Consider the following 20,891-nt stretch of genomic DNA (forward strand, 5'->3'; position numbering starts at 1 on the left):
TCTCCCATCAGGCAATAGATACAGAAGCCTGAACACACACACAAGCATGTTCAGGAACAGCTTCTTCCCAGCCATTATTAGACTGATGAATGAACTCTCCAGCCTCAAATAACATTGATCTTGCTAACATTAATCTTGCCTAGTGCACACCATGTGCAATGTAACCTGTGTGCCTCTGTCTAAGTCTTTTTGACCTGTATGTCCTTTGCTTACAATGATTTGCCTGTACTGCTCATAGATAAAGCTTTTCACTGTCTTTTGGTACACATGACAATCAATCACATTCAGAAAGGCCAAAGGCTGACACAGGAAGTGGAAAAATGAACTGTCAAGAAGTTTTGTCAAGTTTGGAACGAAAGCATATGATCTGTGCCTTCCTTCCTTGGGCAATAAGTTATGATATCAGGAGAGAGAAAATGGTACCCACTTTGCAGCAATGGAAGAATAGGAACATGCCACGTTGAAACTCACAAGAAATTGCAATATAATCCAACGATTCACAAATCTAATTTTTTTTTCAAAATATATAGTGCTTAGTACTTTGTTATTCAACTAGAATTCTTGAACAAGTTTACAAAACTTTTCCAGAGGTGTAATCAAACAGAAAGCAGACAAAGAAAAGAAAAAGAGATATTAAAAGTTGTGATCAAAAAATGTGCCAAAGAGGTAGGTTTTAGAGCAGGGTTATCAAGAAGGAGAAAAGGCTGAAAAGGCAGGGAGATTTATGAAGGGAACTGCAGTGACTCGGGCTCAGATAGCTGAAGACACTGATTGCCAATGATTCGCACAAGACTACAGCCTCAGAAGAAAGAAGAGTTCTTCAGGGAGGATGAATCAGTGGTGATGGGTGTAAAAACTGGATGAAGTTACAAAGGTACAAAGTAGTAAAGACGTGCAGACAATACTTGGTATTTAATAATATTTGATAAGAGATAATCAGCAGAAGATATTGATTTATCCTTCACTACCCATAAAGTTTCATTACAAATATTGCAAACAGTGAATCAACGGAATTTATTAGCGCCAGACTCACAATAAAGATTTTGCATTTTAAAGTGAAAGTTTTAAGTGGCCAAATCTTAAACCTTTGTATTAAAAAAATGTTCAATGCAACATGCCATGCTTGTTTCATTGCCCAAATACTGCATTAGTCTAAAAGGAAATAGAATACTAATCAATGTTCATTAAAAATAAGCTCACAATTGTCAACACAGTGGAGTGCAGGGTACCAAAAACTAGCAGGCAGTAGGAAAGCAGAGAAACTAGTATAGTGCACAAGACCACACGTTCAAGAGCTCCCAACTCTCTCAGCCTCAGTGGCTGAATCTTTTCATCATTTAAACCAATATAACTAGCAGCTTAATAAAATGTGAGGCTGGATGAACACAGCAGGCCAAGCAGCATCTCAGGAGCACAAAAGCTGACGTTTCGGGCCTAGACCCTTCATCAGAGAGGGGGATGGGGGGAGGGAACTGGAATAAATAGGGAGAGAGGGGGAGGTGGACCGAAGATGGAGAGTAAAGAAGATAGGTGGAGAGAGTGTAGGTGGGGAGGTAGGGAGGGGATAGGTCAGTCCAGGGAAGACGGACAGGTCAAGGAGGTGGGATGAGGTTAGTAGGTAGCGGGGGGTGCGGCTTGGGGTGGGAGGAAGGGATGGGTGAGAGGAAGAACCGGTTAGGGAGGCAGAGACAGGTTGGACTGGTTTTGGGATGCAGTGGGTGGGGGGGAAGAGCTGGGCTGGTTGTGTGGTGCAGTGGGGGGAGGGGACGAACTGGGCTGGTTGAGGGATGCAGTAGGGGAAGGGGAGATTTTGAAACTGGTGAAGTCCACATTGATACCATATGGCTGCAGGGTTCCCAGGCGGAATATGAGTTGCTGTTCCTGCAACCTTCGGGTGGCATCATTGTGGCAGTGCAGGAGGCCCATGATGGACATGTCATCAAGAGAATGGGAGGGGGAGTGGAAATGGTTTGCGACTGGGAGGTGCAGTTGTTTTTTGCGAACTGAGCGGAGGTGTTCTGCAAAGCGGTCCCCAAGCCTCCGCTTGGTTTCCCCAATGTAGAGGAAGCCGCACCGGGTACAGTGGATGCAGTATACCACATTGGTAGATGTGCAGGTGAACCTCTGCTTGATGTGGAATGTCATCTTGGGGCCTGGGATGGGGGTGAGGGAGGAGGTGTGGGGACAAGTGTAGCATTTCCTGCGGTTGCAGGGGAAGGTGCCGGGTGTGGTGGGGTTGGAGGGCAGTGTGGAGCGAACAAGGGAGTCGCGGAGAGAGTGGTCTCTCCGGAAAGCAGACAGGGGAGGGGATGGAAAAATGTCTTGGGTGGTGGGGTCGGATTGTAAATGGCGGAAGTGTCGGAGGATAATGCGTTGTATCCGGAGGTTGGTAGGGTGGTGTGTGAGAACGAGGGGGATCCTCTTGGGGCGGTTGTGGCGGGGGCGGGGTGTGAGGGATGTGTCGCGGGAAATGCGGGAGACGCAGTCAAGGGCGTTCTCGATCACCGTGGGGGGAAAGTTGCGGTCCTTAAAGAACTTGGACATCTGGGATGTGCAACTGCACCTCCCAGTCGCAAACCATTTCCACTCCCCCTCCCATTCTCTTGATGACATGTCCATCATGGGCCTCTTGCACTGCCACAATGATGCCACCCGAAGGTTGCAGGAACAGCAACTCATATTCCGCCTGGGAACCCTGCAGCCATATGGTATCAATGTGGACTTCACCAGTTTCAAAATCTCCCCTTCCCCTACTGCATCCCTCAACCAGCCCAGTTCGTCCCCTCCCCCCACTGCACCACACAACCAGCCCAGCTCTTCCCCCCCACCCACTGCATCCCAAAACCAGTCCAACCTGTCTCTGCCTCCCTAACCGGTTCTTCCTCTCACCCATCCCTTCCTCCCACCCCAAGCCGCACCCCCCGCTACCTACTAACCTCATCCCACCTCCTTGACCTGTCCGTCTTCCCTGGACTGACCTATCCCCTCCCTACCTCCCCACCTACACTCTCTCCACCTATCTTCTTTACTCTCCATCTTCGGTCCGCCTCCCCCTCTCTCCCTATTTATTCCAGTTCCCTCCCCCCATCCCCCTCTCTGATGAAGGGTCTAGGCCCGAAACGTCAGCTTTTGTGCTCCTGAGATGCTGCTTGGCCTGCTGTGTTCATCCAGCCTCACATTTTATTATCTTGGAATCTCCAGCATCTGCAGTCCCCATTATCTCTGATAACTAGCAGCTTCTCTGGGCATGAAAGAGTTGATGACCCTAGAATGAGGTAGTGCAGGTAAAGCACAAATTCACAATAAGCACAAGTTTACAATAAGCAAGCTCAACATTACAACACTTTTGAGAGTACACTTACGCCTAAATCAAAATACAAGGCAGAAGAGTGAAAAAGCAAGCAGAATAGTTCAACAACAAGGTGTCACAGGTCATTATGCTCCCAATTTTATTGTTCAAAAACATTTCTAAGGTATAAAGAGTTATGATCAATATTATCAGAATTCTAAAGACTGCTGTTATGAAATCAATATGTAAATTTATATACAACCAATTAAATTTATGTACAGCAGACAACTTGGTGTTTTTAGGGAACAGACCGGGCAACTCTCGTTTGCTGAATCTATTCCTGTCTGCCTGCAGACTGAAACCACTCACCACATGTTCAACACTTTCTGGCAGCTATACAAAAAGGGAAGAAACAAACAGAAACAAAAAGGAATCAAAACCAGAGCCCATAGTGAGAAAACTGCTGTCACAAATGTAAACCTAACAGCTTTCTTGTTCAAGCTTTAGATCTACACAAGCAACACACAACAGACAGCAAAGAAATTCTTTATTTGTAAAGCAAAATTACAGTTAAGCAAGAACGATTCTTAGAGCCCATTTTTAACAAGGAACATCATTTGACATTTGTCTTGACTTGCTTCTAATCTGTAAATGAGGAATTCAGTTCCAGTCACTGGTCAGACCTTAGATTCAAACCATTTGAATTTGAGGTTCATGATCTAAATACTCTGAAATTAGATCCACGCAAACACTTCTGTACTTCAGTTCAAAAGTTGGGAAATACATAAAAACAAAGGGCCTGGAAAAAAAACCCGAATGACATTCCCCCTTTCTAATGCAATGTTGTGTGACAAACACCTTTCTAAAGATATTGTGGACTGGAGTTACACAGTTCATTTCACATCACTCTGTACAATTAAAATATAATTGTAAATGTAAATATCCTATCAGTCAAAAACACATTTTCAGGACTTTTCTCAATTTTACAGTTTGTCTCATGGTTTGATGAAACAATCCATGCAGGCAGTGTTACAAACTATTACCAAAACAGCAGCCCATATGATGCAATCATAATAAAATTCCTCGATCAGCTGCTCATTTCCTGTAAGTAAAGACTAAGCAGAACCCGTATGGGTGCTAGCTATGCTTGCCTTTCATGGATTAAGCGTTGACATACTATTCCAATTCCCTCCCTCGTCTTTTTTTCTCCCCCAAATACAATGATGGCTCCATTGGTGCTGCTTCCTGCTCTCACCACAAACTGAACATTTCAACAACTTTGCTTCCAAACCCACCTTTTCATCATCTACACATGGGCCATCCCTTCCCCGACTTCTCCATTTCCATTTCTGGGAGAAGGCTATCAAGCAGTAGTGACTGTAAGCTAACAACCCACCAACCTGGATGATACTTCCTTACATACAGCTTTTTTAAAAGGACTGTATTTTATTCTCACTTCCATCACATCCATTCCAATAATACCATCTCCAATCAAAGCTTCTGTTGTGTGTTGCTACTTTCCCAACTGTGAACTGTCCTCCACCATATCAGACTCTTGACCTTTCGTTCCATTTCCCAAACTGCTACACTTTCGTCTCTCCCCTTCTTCAATCACAACAGGGCTTTTCCCATCTTCACCTTCTGACTCATCAACCATCACTTTCAACAGATCACCTTCTGCCATTTCTGCGCTGTGCCATGTAATTGAATTGAATCATTTATTGTCTTGTGTATTAAATGAAAAGTTATAGTGAGCCACTACCAAAGTACTTTTACTCCTGTTTCAGCATTTGGGAGGGATCATTTCCCTCTGTCACCCTGGTCAACTCTTCAATTAACTACAAAACCCTGCCCATTTTTCAATGGCAGCTCCTAGAGCAAACACTGATGTACGTTTTACCCTTTCACTTCCTTCTTTCCCACTGCCCGAATTCTCTCTCCAGCTGAAACAATGACTAACTTGCACCTCTTTCACATCAGTATATTGTTTTTGCCTCTCACAGTGCTTTTCATACTGTAGAAATCAAACACAGACTGAGCACTGCTTTTCTGAACATCTATGTTCATGCCACAAGCATGATCTTGAGCATCCTGCCACTTGACATATAAAAACTTGGTCTAATTATCACGCTGACCTCAAATGTCCTTGCACTCCTACATTATTCTATTGAAGCTCATTGGGAGTCTTGAGGAACTGCACCTCTTTTTTTTAAATTCGGCAATTTTATAAACTTCTACAGTCAACAGTGATTTCAATAACTCTGGACTATAATCAGTTAAATGTTATAATATCTTTTGAAAAATATAGCAGGCACAGGTAATGATTCTAATTTTGCTATTATAACATCTCTGTCCAACCTTTTGTATTTTTTTATATCCCATTACCATCTCCTTTTACCTTACACCATTATTCTTTTTGTCATTTAAGCACTCCTACCTTCCACCCTATCACAGACCTTCCCTTTTGTTCTTGCCTCCCCTGTTCCTCCCCGCCTCTGTACTTGCTTTAAAAGCTGTTATATCGCTAACTTCTTCCAGTTCTGACGAAAAGTCATCGACCTGAAACGTTAACTTTGTTTCTCTCTCCACAGATCCTGCCTGACCTGCTGAGTATTTCCAGCATTTTCTGTTTTTATTTCAGATTTCCAGCATCCGCAGTATTTTGCTTTTGTTGTAGTATAATTGGCCTAGAAGACAATTGAAAAATACCCTTGTTTTTAAGTTCCAAAGAAATGATTTGCTATCTATTGACAATCTACATCTTCAAGGACTGGAAGATATTACAGAAGTATCAGAAAAGAGATGACAAAGTTATTTAAAGACTATTGGATTCTTTTTATGGAATGTTTCAATTTACAGAAACAATCCTTAAGCAACTGTAGTTCAAGAATATGTAGCAAAGTACACAACATAAAGATGCACATACTTTGTTTCATCCATAACTTCCACTTCTGCTGGGGCTGTGATTGGTGCATTGGAGTGTCCTGCTGTGGGATCATCTGTATTCAGTTCTCCATTCGTTGAACTAACCACCTGAAAAGTAAGTAAAGGCAGCTGAAATTATCAAAATTGTACAGATATTTAATCAAACATCTTTTTTTTCTAAAACAAGCTGAATTTAAGCGACCCTTCCAAGTGCTAACAGTTAATATCTAATATCTGGATGGTCAGTTAGTTAGATGGTTGGTTTGTGATGCAGTGAAGCCAACAGCGTGGGTTCAAATCCTGTACTGACTGAGGTTACTATGAAGGACTCTCCTTCTCAACATCTCCCCTCACCAGGGGCTTGGTGAAACTCAGGTTAAACTCACCATCAGACGTCTCAGAGAGAAGCCCTTTCATCCAGTAGGAATATGGTGACTTTTCTTGTAGTTAATATCTGATAAGTATTACATCTCTTAAAACACAAAAATTTAAAAATAAATTGAAATGACTGATTTTTAATTTGCTGTCACTTTCTTAATTCATCTGCTCCAGTATTAACAGGAACAAGAAAATGGAACTTTTTTTAAGATCTAGTAGCACAGCTGATTTTAAACAATGAGGACCTTTACCTTTTGGCATAAAAAGCAAGATAATTACTCAAACATCTACATAACTGTGTGCTTCTCTTGACACTGTTTATGAACATGCTTCACCCAGTCACTTTTCATTTGCTATATCATCAGTGACTGATCCTGTTGTGATAAAGTCACAATCTTTCTTGTTTGACTGAATGGAAATCGAGCAGTTAAAATCATTTCCAAGCTAAGTCTTTTAATAGTCCAAAACTGTAACTGGAAGGGATTTTAAACTTGTCAGCACTGTACATCAACACTGCATGAGCTGAATAACTAAAAACCCTAAGAACATAGGAACATCAACCAATAGGATTTTATCTTTCCAGTACTGAATTTGAATAAATACCATCTTGGTTGTCAGAATCCACAACTTATGCTGTTAAATTTGCAATTATAGAAAGTCATATTAAATAAGTAAAAACATCTTAATAAAAAGAAGAAATGTGTTTTGCATCTAATAGCTCCTTTTATAATAAGTCCTCAACTCAGAATAAAATAATTCTAAGGAAAGACTCAGCTGCTACAAGTAAAATCACAGCAGTTAAAACATAGTTACTTCAAATAGCGTCAAAGATAGTGTAAATTTGCCCAAATTCTTAACACCATTTTAATCATTAATGGTTACTTGAAGTAAAAAATCAAAATGTATCAATCTTTTTATTAGTTAGCTTAAATGAAATTCCATTCTCTGCCAAGCTAACACAAAGTCTTGTTTATATATGTAATCTTGTACATTGCACTGTGCTCTCCCACATACAATTTATTTACATTATTTTATCAGACATGTAAGGGAAAGTAAAGGAGGTAAGACAAAGTACTGTTCTCTGCTAATTCATTACTAGGCCAATTACTCTCAAATTACTTTTATAAAATTAAACATGTATTTAGAATTCAGTAAGCAATTATGTATATGTATAAAAGAGACTCTGTATTAGAAAAGCTAAGCCATTATGGAAGCATGTTGCCACAAAAATTCGCAGCTTCTAATACTGTCCGTCGAAATGTTTGGTAGCTGTGAAAATGCTGTATAGATTTCTTTTTCTGTACATTAAGCTAAAAGTAACTAAATATCAAATTATCTTCTATAAACTTCAACCTAACAAAGTGTTTGAACTACTGCAAGAAGAGAACGTAAAAGACTGCAAAGAGATCAATGCGATTTACACAAAAGGTCAATTATTAACAACAACCTGTTTACAAGCTTAACACCAGGGATATAATCAACTTTACTTCCAAAATCTCATCTTATCACTATTTCAGAGACATGGTTACAAGGTGATCAAGGTTAGGAAATAAAGGCACAAGTGTGCACGATCATTCAAAAACAGACACTCGAGAAAATGCAAGGTACCCCGATAATAAAGGACGACATAAAGACAGCAGTAAGAAAATACTTTGACTCAGAAAATCAGGCAGTCGAATTAATATGGATGGAGATTTCGAAGAGAAAGGTTGAGAAATCACTGGTGGAAGTTGTTTATAGGTCCGTGGTGGTAGTATACCACTGGACAGAGCATGAAGCAAGGAATCACTTGGGTTTGTACCAAAGGCTATGTAATTGTTATGACGGACAGTCCTGGCAAATAAATGTTAGTCAAACAACCCTTTAAACAATAATGGTCTAGTCATTTGCTTATGTTTATGGGATCTTGAATATGAACTGAGTTTCTTGCAGGATGAGAACTACATCATAAAAGTAGTGTTCTGACTGTAAAACTCGTTTGAACCCCTTTTCCTGATATACAATTCCTAAAGTGCTTCTAGCTTCCTTTAGAGAAAATGTCACTTTGTGACACAAAACCACTATCATTTCTTTTACAGAATTGAACAACTTATATCAAATTAGACTCTTTTGTTGATAGTTATTTGGCATAGGACCATTGGCGTTAACTGTTCCTAATTATCCTTTAGAAAGTAAAGTGTTTAATTCAAGTGGATTAACCAGCATCTACAAAAGAAGCAGATTTTGGACCATTAACAGTTACAATAACTGGCATTTACATTTGTGAATAATCAAGAGCGAACTTAGTATTTCATCTCGGTAAGCAATGAGCTATGCTGTGATTATTTAAAATCGACAAAGGCAGATCACACTGATGCAGGAAATAATGTATTCCTACAGCTTAGCGGTCAACAGCACTACAACTTAAAGCAACTGAAGCACATTCTTGTCAGTTCTCTGATGCAACGACATAAAAATGGTAGTGAAGAATGAAGAAAGTAAGGCAAATTATACTGCCACTGCTGTTTCTATTTTCCAAACCTAATAGATGCAATATGAAGGACATGCATGCATTCATTAATCATTTCACTAACATTCACGCTTCAGTGACAGTCAGTATTAGCTAAGAAGAAAATATTCAACATCTCCTCATGCACCTGGGCAGTAATATCGGCCACAGTGAATCTGAGGTTTAAGTGTTGGGGCAATAATAATTATTTTCTACCCCTACATGTCATCAGAATGCAATAGCTAGTGTGGTTAAAATATATTAGATAACTGAGCATGTGAACATTTTAATTATTGTATATGTAGATAGATAGCCACAACTATCAAATGCACAATGACAGATGCATGTACAAATGCTAACACATATGTATATGGCATTGTTTTACAGATCTTATCATTTCAATGCACAGAAATAATGCTCTTTATCTTCCGTCTAATCCTTGCTAATTGTTTTAAATCCAAGTCCTGTGGTTAATGACAATCCTTCCAGTGAAAACAGTTTCTCCTCATTTATTATAACAAGAACATCTCACAGGAACATTGGAATTAGGAGTGAAAGTAGGCAATTCAGCCGTTCAAACCCACTTTGCCATTTAACATGATCACGGCTGATCTAATCCCAATTTCACCTCCACTTTCCTGCCTGATCCCATAGCCCTTTAGTCACCCTTTCATCAGAAACATATTTATTTCCTTCTTGAATCTGTTGATTGATTTTGCCTCTACTGCTCTCTGGGACAGAGTTTTTCACAGATTCTCAATCCTCTCAGAGAAGTAGCTTCTCCTTATCTCAGGTTTGAACCTACCTCCTCTCATTCCAGATTTGTGACCTCTTGTCCTAGACTGTCCAAGAAAGGGGAACATCTGTTAAACATCCACGATATCAATCCCCTTTAGCATTTTATAAGCCTCAATTAGATCCCCCCTCATTCTTCTGAACTCCAGCGGGTACAAGCCCATGCTATTCAAACCCTCCTCGTACGACAGCACTTTCATCCCTGGAATCAATGTGGTGAGCCTCCTCCAGTGCCACCACATCATTCCTCAAGTAAGGAGACGACACAATATTCCAAATCTGGCCTCATCTACATCTTATATAATTGTAACAACATTTCTGTACTTTTATAATCCAGTCCATTTGCAATAAATGCCAAGATTCCATCTGCCTTTCTTTTAAAATGTTGCACCTGCAAACCTACTTTCTGTGATTCAAGTACAAAGACATCCAGATCCCTCTGCACTGACACACTTTGAATCTCAATCCAATTTAAATAATAATCTGCCCTTTCTTTTAGCCAAAATGGATAACCTCGCACTTACCCATATTAAGCTCTATCTGCTAGATTCTGGGCTATTGTCCTAGCTTATCAATATCCGTCCGTAAACTATGTCCTTATCGCAGGCTCTTTCCCTTCTATTTTAGTATCATCCTTGAATTTTGCTATGTTACGTTCTATCCATTTGTAGATTATTTATGTAGATCATAAATGAGATCCGACAACTGAACCTTGCAGCACCCCACTACTTACAATTAAACATCCAGAAAAAAGGACACATTTATCCAACCCTCCGCTTTATCATTTAATCAATCCTCCATCCAAGCCAATATTCCCCCTAACCCCCTGAGATCTAACCTTTTGGATCAGTCTTTTAAACAGCACCTCATAAAATGCATGCTGGAAGTCTAGATATATCACATCCACCCGTTCCCTATTAACTATCTTGCCAATTATGTCCTCAAAGAACACCAGCAAGTCAGCAAGTTTGTCATGCATGACGTGACCTTCATGAAACCATGTTGATAGCAGTGAATGAGTTTTGTTTTTCCAAATGTTCAGTCATCTCTTCCTTTATGATTGACTCCCCATCTGGTCTACAGTTTCCCACTTGTTTCCCCTCCCCTTTTTTGAATAAGGGTGTCACATTAATGTGGCACCTGTTCAGAATCCAGGGAGTTTTGGGATATCATGACTAAGGCGTCCAATGTCTCAGCTGCCACTTCCTTTAATACCTAGGGTGCAGGCCATCAGGTCCTAGGGACTTAGCTGTCTTTAACCCCATCTGTTTACTTAATACTTTCTCCCTAGTTAGAGTAATTCAGCAAGATCCTTTGTAGCAATTGCAGTTTTTGGGAAGAAATTATTATCTTCTATTATGAGAACAGAAATAAAATGCTGGGTTTGTGCCTTTGCCATTTTCAAGTTTCCCATTATTACCTCGCCATTTTCATCCTCTAAAGGGCTGACATTTACTTTCATTATTCTTTTCCTTTTTATATACTTATGAAAGTTTTTGATATTAATGTTTATGTTTCCTGCTAGTTTCCTTTCATAGTTCACCTTCCAATTTTGTTTTTAGTAACTCATTGATGACATTTAAAGTTCTCCCAATTTCCCAGAGAGCCACAACTTTTGTAGTATGATATGCCCTAGGTTTTGCCTTTACATTATCTTGACTTCCTTGTTAAGCCATGGGTGATTTTTCACCTTTTTACAATTCCTCTTCCTCTGAAGAAAACACTTTAGCTGAGAGGTATTTAGTATCTCCCTAAGCATTTACCACTGATCATCAACTGTCCTGCCCTATAATGTTTTTGCCCTGTCCACAAGGGTCAACTCCTTCCTCAAGCGCGTTTTATTACCTTTGCTCAACATTAAAATTTTCACATGCATATCTGTCTTCATTCTTTCAATCTGAATTTGAAACTCTAGCATGTTGTGGTCACTTCTTCCAAGAGGATCCTTAATGACAAAACCATTTATCAATCCTTCCTTATTACATAACATCAAATCTAAAACAGCCAGTTAGCTCTATGGCATGTTGCTCGACGAAACAATCCTTCATAACTCTATAAACCTGTCCACAAGGCTACCCTTGAGAAGTTGACAAATCCAGTCAATATGTATGTTAAAAGCATCTGTAATTACCGTTGTACCCTTTTCACAGTCCTCATCATTTTCTAGTTCATATATGCCCTACTTCAGAAGTGTTGTTCGGCACCTGTAGATTACTCCAACCAACTGGTTTCTCCACTTGCTTTTTATTTCCACCCAGACGTATTGAGTATTTTGGTCTCTAGAGTCAAAATCATTTCTTAATATAGCCTTGATATCATCCTTAACTAATAAAACAACTGCACCTCCTGCTCGTTCTCGTCTATCCTTTCAAAATAGTGAGTGCCCTCGGATATTTAACTCCCAGTCACCAACCTCCTGTAACCATGTTTCAGTAATCCCCACCATTTGTCTCTATTTGTGATGTCAGCTCATCAACTTTATTTCAAATATTGTGCACATTTACATGCAAGGTTTTTAAGTATGCACTACTAATTTGTCTTCTACTTTTAACGTATTTTGTGCACCATGCTTTTCACCATCTCCATCCTTATTTATTTAACCTTGATAACACTGAGCCTCATCTCTGTCATTTACTCCAACTTTCAACTCACATTTTGATCTTTTATGATTCCTTCCCTTACTGTAGTTATTAGACTGGTCCTACCTGTTTATCCTGCTAACCTATAACTTCTGCTCACATTCTGACCTGCTGCTTTGGTTCCCAATCCCCGGCTTTATTAATTTAAATTCACCTCAGTGGCACTAGAAAACCTGCCCTCCAGTTAAGATGCAACGCATCCTATTGTACAAGTCCCACCTGCCTTCGGAGAGGTAGAGTCAGAGTCATACAGCATGGAAACTGACCCTTCCATCCAACAAGTCCACACCAATCATGTTCCCAAACTAAACTAGTCCCACTTGCCTGCGTTTGGCCCATGCCCTTTCCTATTCATGTACTTATCCAAATGTCTTTTAGAAGTTATAACTGTGCCTCCATCCAACGTATCCTCCGGTAGTTCATTCCACAAAAGAACCACATCCTATGTAAAATAGTTGACCCTCATGTCCTTTTTAAAACTTTTTCCTCTTGCCTTAAAAATATGTCCCTTGGCTTTGAACTTCTCCACTCTGCAGAAAAGACTTTTGCCATTCATCTTATCTCTGTCCCTTGTGATTTTATCAATCTAAGGTCACCCCTCAGCCTAAGCCCTAGTGAAAAGAAGTCCCAGCCTATTCAATCTCTCGTTATAATTCAAACCCTCCATTCCCAGCAACATCCTGGTTAACCTTTTCTAAACCTTCTCCAATTTAATAATGTCCTTCCTAAAGCAGGGTGACCAGAGTTGCACAAAGCATTCCAGAAGAGGCCTCACTGATGTCCAATCCTGTACAGCATCAACATGTCGTCCTAACTCCCATAGTCACAGCTTCAAGCAATGAAGGCAAGCGTGCTAAAGTCCTCCTTAACCACCCTGTCTACCAGTGTTGCAAATTTCAAAAAATTCTGTCCTTGAACCCAAAGGTCTCTCTGTTCTACAACAACACCCTCAGGGCCCTGCCATTAACTGTATGAGTCCTACCCTTGTTTGTTTTACCAAAATGCAATACTTCGCATTTATCCAATTTAAACTCCATTTGCCACTCCTGAGTCCATTGACTCACTCGTTCAAGATCCTGTTGTGATCTTGTCCCAACGATCCAAAAATCTGAAACCCTTCCCCATGCACCAGCTCTTTAGCCACATGTCAAGCTGTACTATCTTACTATTCCTTGCCACACTACCACGTGGCATAGTGAGTAATCCCGAAATTACAACCCTAGAGGTCCTGCCTTTCATTTTACGGCCTAGCTCCCTGAACTCTCCTTGCAGGAACTCGTCACTCTTCCTGCTGAAGTCATTGTTACCAAAGTGAAACACAACCTCTGGCTGATCACCCTCCTCCTTCAGTGTGTCCTCAGCATGCTCAGAGACATCCTTGATCCTGGCATCAGGGAGGCAGCACACTATCCTGGAGTCTCCTTTGCAGCAAGAGAAAAGCCTGTCTGTGCCTCTAACGATTGAGTAACTAACTACCACTGCAGGCCTGCACTTCAACCTGCCCTGCTGTACAACAGAGCCAGTTGCCATACTGTGTTCTGAATATTGCCATTGTTACCCCCTGATAGGTACTGTTCAAGAGGACAGCCTAAAACGGGATACCTGTTTGAGGCGGAGGCAGCCACAGGAGACTCCCGCACTGACTGGCTGCTCCTTATGACCATCACCAATCTGTCTGCCTCAACCTTGGATGAGGTCACCTCCCTGAAACTCTTGCTGTCCATGACCCTTTCTGCCTCCTGCATGCTTACAAGTGTGCCCATCTGCTGGTCCAGTTGATCCACGTGATCTGGTAAAAGCTGCAGCTACACACTTCTTGAAAACGAATCCATCCAGGAACAGTTTAACTTTTCTGGAGTTGCCACACATCACAGATTGAACACCTGACGCCCCTGAACGCAATTTAAACTTTCCAGTTACTGTTTAATTAAGAAAAGTATCACATCTCCTCCGAGCTTTATTCTTACCACACAACTATAATTGCTCAGCTCTGGAATTGAATGCTCCATACAAAAGGGTCACAGAAACAAGAAATTCTTTGAACCAGGCCCAGAGATAATAAAGGCTTTTTTTATGTCTCCACAGACAGGATAGTACAATTACATGACAGGTATATACACGGAGGTTTGAACAGAAGTGTGAACAAGGAAACTGTTACTGAAAAATTGGACAAGTGCATGGCAATGTGGAGAGGTAAGATTTGGGGATAAAAAGTCTGTGAAAAGTTTAAATGTCTTTTTCTTTCCAACTCCTCCTTCCAACTATTGGTAAATGCCAAACCAACATAAACCCATACCCTGCTTTTCAAGATAAGATAATAAGATAAATGAAACAAACTTGTTACCCCTGCTGTCCATTTGTGTAAATTAGACTCATTTTGAGATACAGACATACATTCAAATGCTTAATAAAATTTCAATGAACCACAATATTTTTGTATGGGAGATAACAAAAACGCTGACTCCATATTGCACTGATATAACAAACTCTATTGAACTGACTAGCATAAAATCTTGTCAGTGGATAATTTACGGTAATGTATATCAAGTGTTCTAGCACACAGAAATGGAACTGCACATTTTATGTAGCTAAGAATCATTTAAAGATATAAAGAGAACCTAAAGAGAATTAATTATGCGCAAGTTCAATTTACAATCTAGATTTTACAATATATCAAATTTTACTTGAGGTTGGTGTAAAGTGAATGTGCAAGTCCATCTCTGAATTGCACTCAGCAGGTCTCCAGATGCTCCAAGTTTTCATTGCAGAGTCATATGAAGTCTTGGGTGTTGAAATATGATTACACTTGAATAAACTGTAGGAAGCATTGGTCTATAGCACATGTGCAAAATGATAGCTGTCAACTGGATAATTAGATCTGAACCTAACTACATCACAGGAGTCCTCAAATTCATCCAGTTTAATAACATTCAAAATTAAATTCTCTTTCCACAGTATAAAAACAAATGCCAAATGAATTATGTCTAGTGTGATACGTTTGGGTAGGTTAACGTTGGTTAAAAGAGACTGTAAACATCTCAATGCAACCTGATATGCAATTATTTCAGAGACACATACCTTCACATAAATTTGAACAGACAATTTAACATTGGTGTTATGACCTTTACAGAGACGGGGTTAAAAAGCCTTTTAGACTGCTTTAACAAAGGTCCATTTTGTAATTTTTGATTTTTAAATGCCAGGGAGGTAGCAAATAAGGTTATCATAGGGTTTTGAAAGGCAGCAACAAAACATATGCTATATACACAAACAGCTATTTACAAAGCAATGTTCTGGTGCACGTATAGAAGGATGCAACAATATGTGACATTCCTAGTCACACAAGCATGCAGGAGGAGAGGGAAAGAAGCAGAAGCAGAAAATACCTGTACAGAACCACCATGTCTGTCAGCTGCCAGGTGAGCTCTCAAGTGATGGGGATTGGTCTGCTGAGTGTCCCAAGCTCCCCTGCGGTCTGCTGACTGCAGATTTTATATTTTATAAAGCATGCATGGAACAGGAAGAAAGGAAAAAAAATCCCAACAACTCATTAAAAACCATGCCGTGGGAAGATTAAAACAAACTTAAAACACTTAAAACTTTACAAAAAACCCACAAAAACCAAAATCAGACAAGCTACGAATGATGCATAGCTAATGTAATACTAACATTCATGCACAGTGAACTGACGATCATGATATTTAACAACCTCAATTTTTTTGTTCTGTTACCTGTACTTAATATCCTCGTCATTTGATTGGTTGGCAAAATCCTAATCTTAGTTCTGGGTGAAACTAGTTCTTACAGCTGGCAATACATCCAGACTAAGCGTAGCTATCACAGACATTGGATTAGAATTTGATAGCACTTTCCAAACTCACAGCCACCACCAACCAGAAGGATGAGGGCAGCAGCTACATGCAAGTTCCCTCCAATTCACTCACAATCCTAAATTGGAAACACATATCACCGTTCCTTCAGTGCTTGATCAAAATCCTGGAATCCACTCGCAAACGGCATTATGCATCTACCTACATCAGCTGACCACGGTCTTCTCAAGGGCAACTAAGGATGGGCAAAAGATGCTGACTCAGAATGTGATGCCCTTAACCCACTAGTGAATTTTTTAAAAAAAGAACGGAATTGGGGTTCATTGTGGGGCCTTCCCATCTCTTTAAAAGGCTACAAAAATGTTGTGACGAAGAAACTTCTCAACATCTGCAATTTCACTGTGTAACGTTCTTCAGTAGGTGCTCATCAATGGATTTAAACAGTATATATGCCTTTTCATAATACAAACCCTTTCTGACCCTCAGCTACCAAAATTCATTGTATTACTATCCTGTCGACAACTGACACTCAACATATCAACAGAAATTGACAGGTAAATTAGCTGTCATAGATGAAGAGGCGTAATTAGAATTCACTGAAATGTGGCAGGTACTTTCAAAGGAAATCTTATCAGTGGCATTGAAGCAAAGTAGTTTGTGTGGGCGTGAAGAGAGACTTATCACCACCTTTAATAGGACTAATTGATAAAGAATTGAATATAATGACTGATGAGATTTTTTATATTTGTCAGGACACAGAAATCCTGCACTCAGAAATTCCACAATGTGGTAAGGAAGGGTTGCACTTAATTATGGTAAAGCACATTAACTATGCCGTTCTGGGCTCAAAACCCAGCAACAGGATTCCAGAGATGTTCCTTAAAATTGACCACGAGTGAACTAAGTGAAAAACATAAAGACAGCTTTTAAATGTTCATTGTCTCTTTATGCAATATTCAGACATTTTGTGGCACTGACATTATCAGTAATCACAAATTTACACTGAAATTTCACTTTCATTGTATCAAAAAGATAAAAAGGAATTCATACTGAAAAACACAATATCAATCTTGTAAGACTCAAAAAAACCAACTTGCAAATGTGGAATTGAATTGCAGCTATCAATTCCTTTCAGCAGAGATGAGCAATACATTTGACAATGTAGAAGAAGCTTGCACTGCCATAGAGTCATGCAACATAGAAACAGATCCTTTAGTCCAACCAGTCCATGCCGAACATAATCCCAAACTAAACTTGTCCCACCTGCTTGCTCCTGGCCATATCCCTCCAAATTTTCCTATTCATGTGCTTATCCAAATATCTTTTAAACGTTGTAATTGTACCCACATCTACCACTTCTACAAGAAGTTTATTCTATATGCAAACCCACCCTCTATTTTTAAAAAAATGCCCCTCAGGTCTTTTTAAAATCTCTCTCCTCTCACCTTAAAAATGTGCCGACTAGTCTTGAAATCGACCATCTGAGGGAAAGGCCAACTACTATTAACCCTATCTATACCAGGCATTATTCAATAATGTTGCCTCTCAACCTCCTATGCTCCAGTGAAAAAAGTGTCAGTATATCCAGCCTTTCTTTATAACTCAAACCTTTCATATCTGGCAACATCCTGGCAAATTTCTTCTGAACCCTCTCCAGCTTCATAACATCCTTCCTATAACTGGGCAACCAGAACTGTCCTGTACCACCTCAACATGACTTCCCACTTGCCATACTCAAAGGACTGAACAACGATAGTAAGCATGCTAAATGCCCTTAACCACCTTGTCTATATTTGACATAAACTTTAATGAATTATATACCAGAAACCCAAAGTCCCTCTGTTCCACAACACTACCTTAGGCTGTACCATTAATTATACAAGTCCTATTCTTGTTTGTTGAACTAAACTGCAATGCTATTAAAAAAGACATTGAAAGGATTAACCTGATATTATGAAGTCAGAAGTGACTTATTACTAATAGATGGCATGCAAATATTGAAAAGCAAGGGCTAAGCTCAATCCACACAATGCATCAGATCCCAGTGATATCAAGGGGAGGAAAAAAAAGTGCAAAAAGACAAACCAGTTAACTAAATGGCATTTAATGATAAAACAAATCGCATTGCCAAACAAACTGAAAAAGCAGGAATGATAGCAAGAGAAGTCAAAATATGGTTAAATCATTCAGAATATAAAGAATTTTACACTAGATAGTAAGGCACCCACAATCCCACAAATGAATCTTAAAAAGCACCAAAGTGAAGGTCCTATCAAATACAAACATGGTTTAATTGATTCAGTTTGCTGGGTAGTGTCAGTTTGGAGTGGTTGCTGCATTAATCTATGCAAGAATACAACCATTATATACCATAAAGTAATTTATAATGCAAAGAGTTTTGGGTTATTTCAGCAGAGATCCATACGTAAACAGATTAATTATAACTGTTTTGCTGCCTGAATTAAAACAAAACTCAAATTTAGTTCATAAAATTAATAATACCCCAGAATTTGTGGTGTTTTTGATAGTGAACTGCTGGAGTTCATCAGTACACCTCTAAATCTGACTGTAACTTCAAAGTTCAGCGCCAGCACAGATAAAAATAAAAATCCAGAAGTTGCTATTTGCTATACATTAGGCTGCACTGCGGAACCCCAGAACTCCCAAGCTGGTAATGACTGGCAAGGACTTGCCCATATTTATTTGCAGATCTCTGCTGTAAGTTACTTTGTCTTCAATGCAGTGCAACTGAATTTTTTTTCCAGCAGGCTGCACAGTTATACTGCTGAGCTGCTACTTGCTGTGGTGGAGGTATTTGATTGTTCCATTGATCCAAAGAGCAATGTCGTCAGGAAGAGCCACGATTGTCAGTAAGGTCAGAGGGGAGGATCCAGACAAAGCACAGTCCAAAACAAGTCCCGAATGGCCTTCCAGGTTGAAGATATTCACCTGATATCAACAGCTGTGACAGCAAATGAATTCTGCAGGGACAGGAGGATCCCCAGTTATCACAGTTTCCTGGTCACTGAAACTGGATCTACCTTATTTCGAGGACCATGTGTCCGCAGATGTGCAACAGCATTCCCACATTAAAAGATGTCGCACAAAAGGCATCTAACTTAGAGGAATTCAACCCCTACACCACAACACACGCCCTATGGCGATAGGCAAGAGGTGACGGGGACAGGGTGGTGAGATCTGGCAGTCCCCAGCTTCAGACCAGTACTGAGGTGATGGAGTTTGAGTTGGTCATTTCACTCTTAGATTAGGAACAGGTCAGTATTTCAGCAGCCATCCTCATGTCTGAATAGCCCTCTTCAGGATCCACTCTGCTTACCCCGCATGCGAAGGGGTTGGGAAAGGTGCCCTAAAATTAGCCTGTGTCATCACCAATCTGGCTGCAGAACTGCGTCCAGTGGGTTCATCTACCTGCCACTTGAAAACCAACAAGAAACTCAATCTTGGAACCTTGAACTTACAAACGTTCAACAGAATGAACAATGCAATCCTCCAGAACAAAAACGTGCCCCATGAACTCAAGCACTTCAACACTGATATTGCTGCCCTGCAGGAGGCCCAAACAGCAGACAAAGGGGGACTGCAGGAAGAATTGTGGTTACACAATCTTCTGGAGTGGAAAGTCTGAACAGGATCCCAGGACATGTAGAATTAGATTTGCTACCTAGTACAAACTCATCAACCGACACTTGGAGCTCTGAGTTAGCACTAATGATTGCCTCGTGACTCTCCATCTACACCATGCCAAGGACCAGCAGGCAACAATCATTTGTGCCTCTGCTCAAACCATTGATACCACACAGGTCTAAATAAGGTTTCTATCCTACTCGGGACACCATACTCAGTAACATTGCCAAAGTAAATAAAGTTATCATCCTGTGTGCTTCAATGCCAAGGTTGGAAAGGAACCATTGGAAAAGAAGGAATTGGGAATTGTAACAACAATGAAATTCTCCTGCTCACCAAATATGCAGACAGTAGCTGGTCATCACCAACACATTCTTCATCCAAAAAGACAGGTTCTAGACTTTTTGGAGGCATTCACGATCAAAACACTGACACATGATCAACTACATCATTGTTTGATTACAAGAGCACAAGGACATCCTCATTACCAAAGTAACGATCAGTGCTGACAACTGCTGGACAGACCACCAGTTGATCTGCTCCATGACTGTCAAATGCCATGAGAAGAAGCTGAAGATGAAAGAAAAAGTTCAGAAAGCACTTGGTGTTGAGGAGCCTCCAAACTCAAGGAGACCGAAGAACTTCCAACAATATTTTCACCAAAATCTCCAAAAAGTTCATTTTAATAGAGTGGATGAAATCTGGAAAGGGCTGAAGACAGCCATCAACTCACCTGTGGAGAAACCATCAGCTACAAGACCAGGAAACACTCAGGCTGGTTCAATGAGAATGACGACATCATTCAAGATCCTAGAACACGGGGTCTAGAGGTTCAGGTGCATAACTGTTTGATGTTTGCATCACATAGAGAGGGTGGTTAAAAAGACGTTTGACATGCTTGC

General features: G+C 40.2%; 1 protein-coding gene across 5 annotated transcripts in view; it reads right to left on the reverse strand.

Annotated features, from left to right (window-relative positions):
- Window positions 1-20,891, reverse strand: part of LOC125450908 (casein kinase I) — a 197,717-nt gene that overhangs the window by 14,952 nt on the left and 161,874 nt on the right. For 3 of the 5 annotated variants that reach the window (XM_059644669.1, XM_059644671.1, XM_059644670.1), the window contains exons 11-13: window positions 15,901-15,996; window positions 6,216-6,322; window positions 3,659-3,682 (exon numbers count right to left, since the gene is read on the reverse strand). In XM_059644669.1, coding sequence (XP_059500652.1) covers window positions 3,659-3,682; window positions 6,216-6,322; window positions 15,901-15,996 — 227 coding nt within the window. The remainder of the gene's footprint in view (window positions 1-3,658; window positions 3,683-6,215; window positions 6,323-15,900; window positions 15,997-20,891) is intronic. The other 2 variants (XM_059644672.1, XM_059644673.1) reach the window with 2 other exon arrangements.

This window comes from Stegostoma tigrinum, chromosome 3 (assembly GCF_030684315.1).
Source record: "Stegostoma tigrinum isolate sSteTig4 chromosome 3, sSteTig4.hap1, whole genome shotgun sequence".
In the NCBI taxonomy this organism is placed as follows: domain Eukaryota; kingdom Metazoa; phylum Chordata; class Chondrichthyes; order Orectolobiformes; family Stegostomatidae; genus Stegostoma; species Stegostoma tigrinum.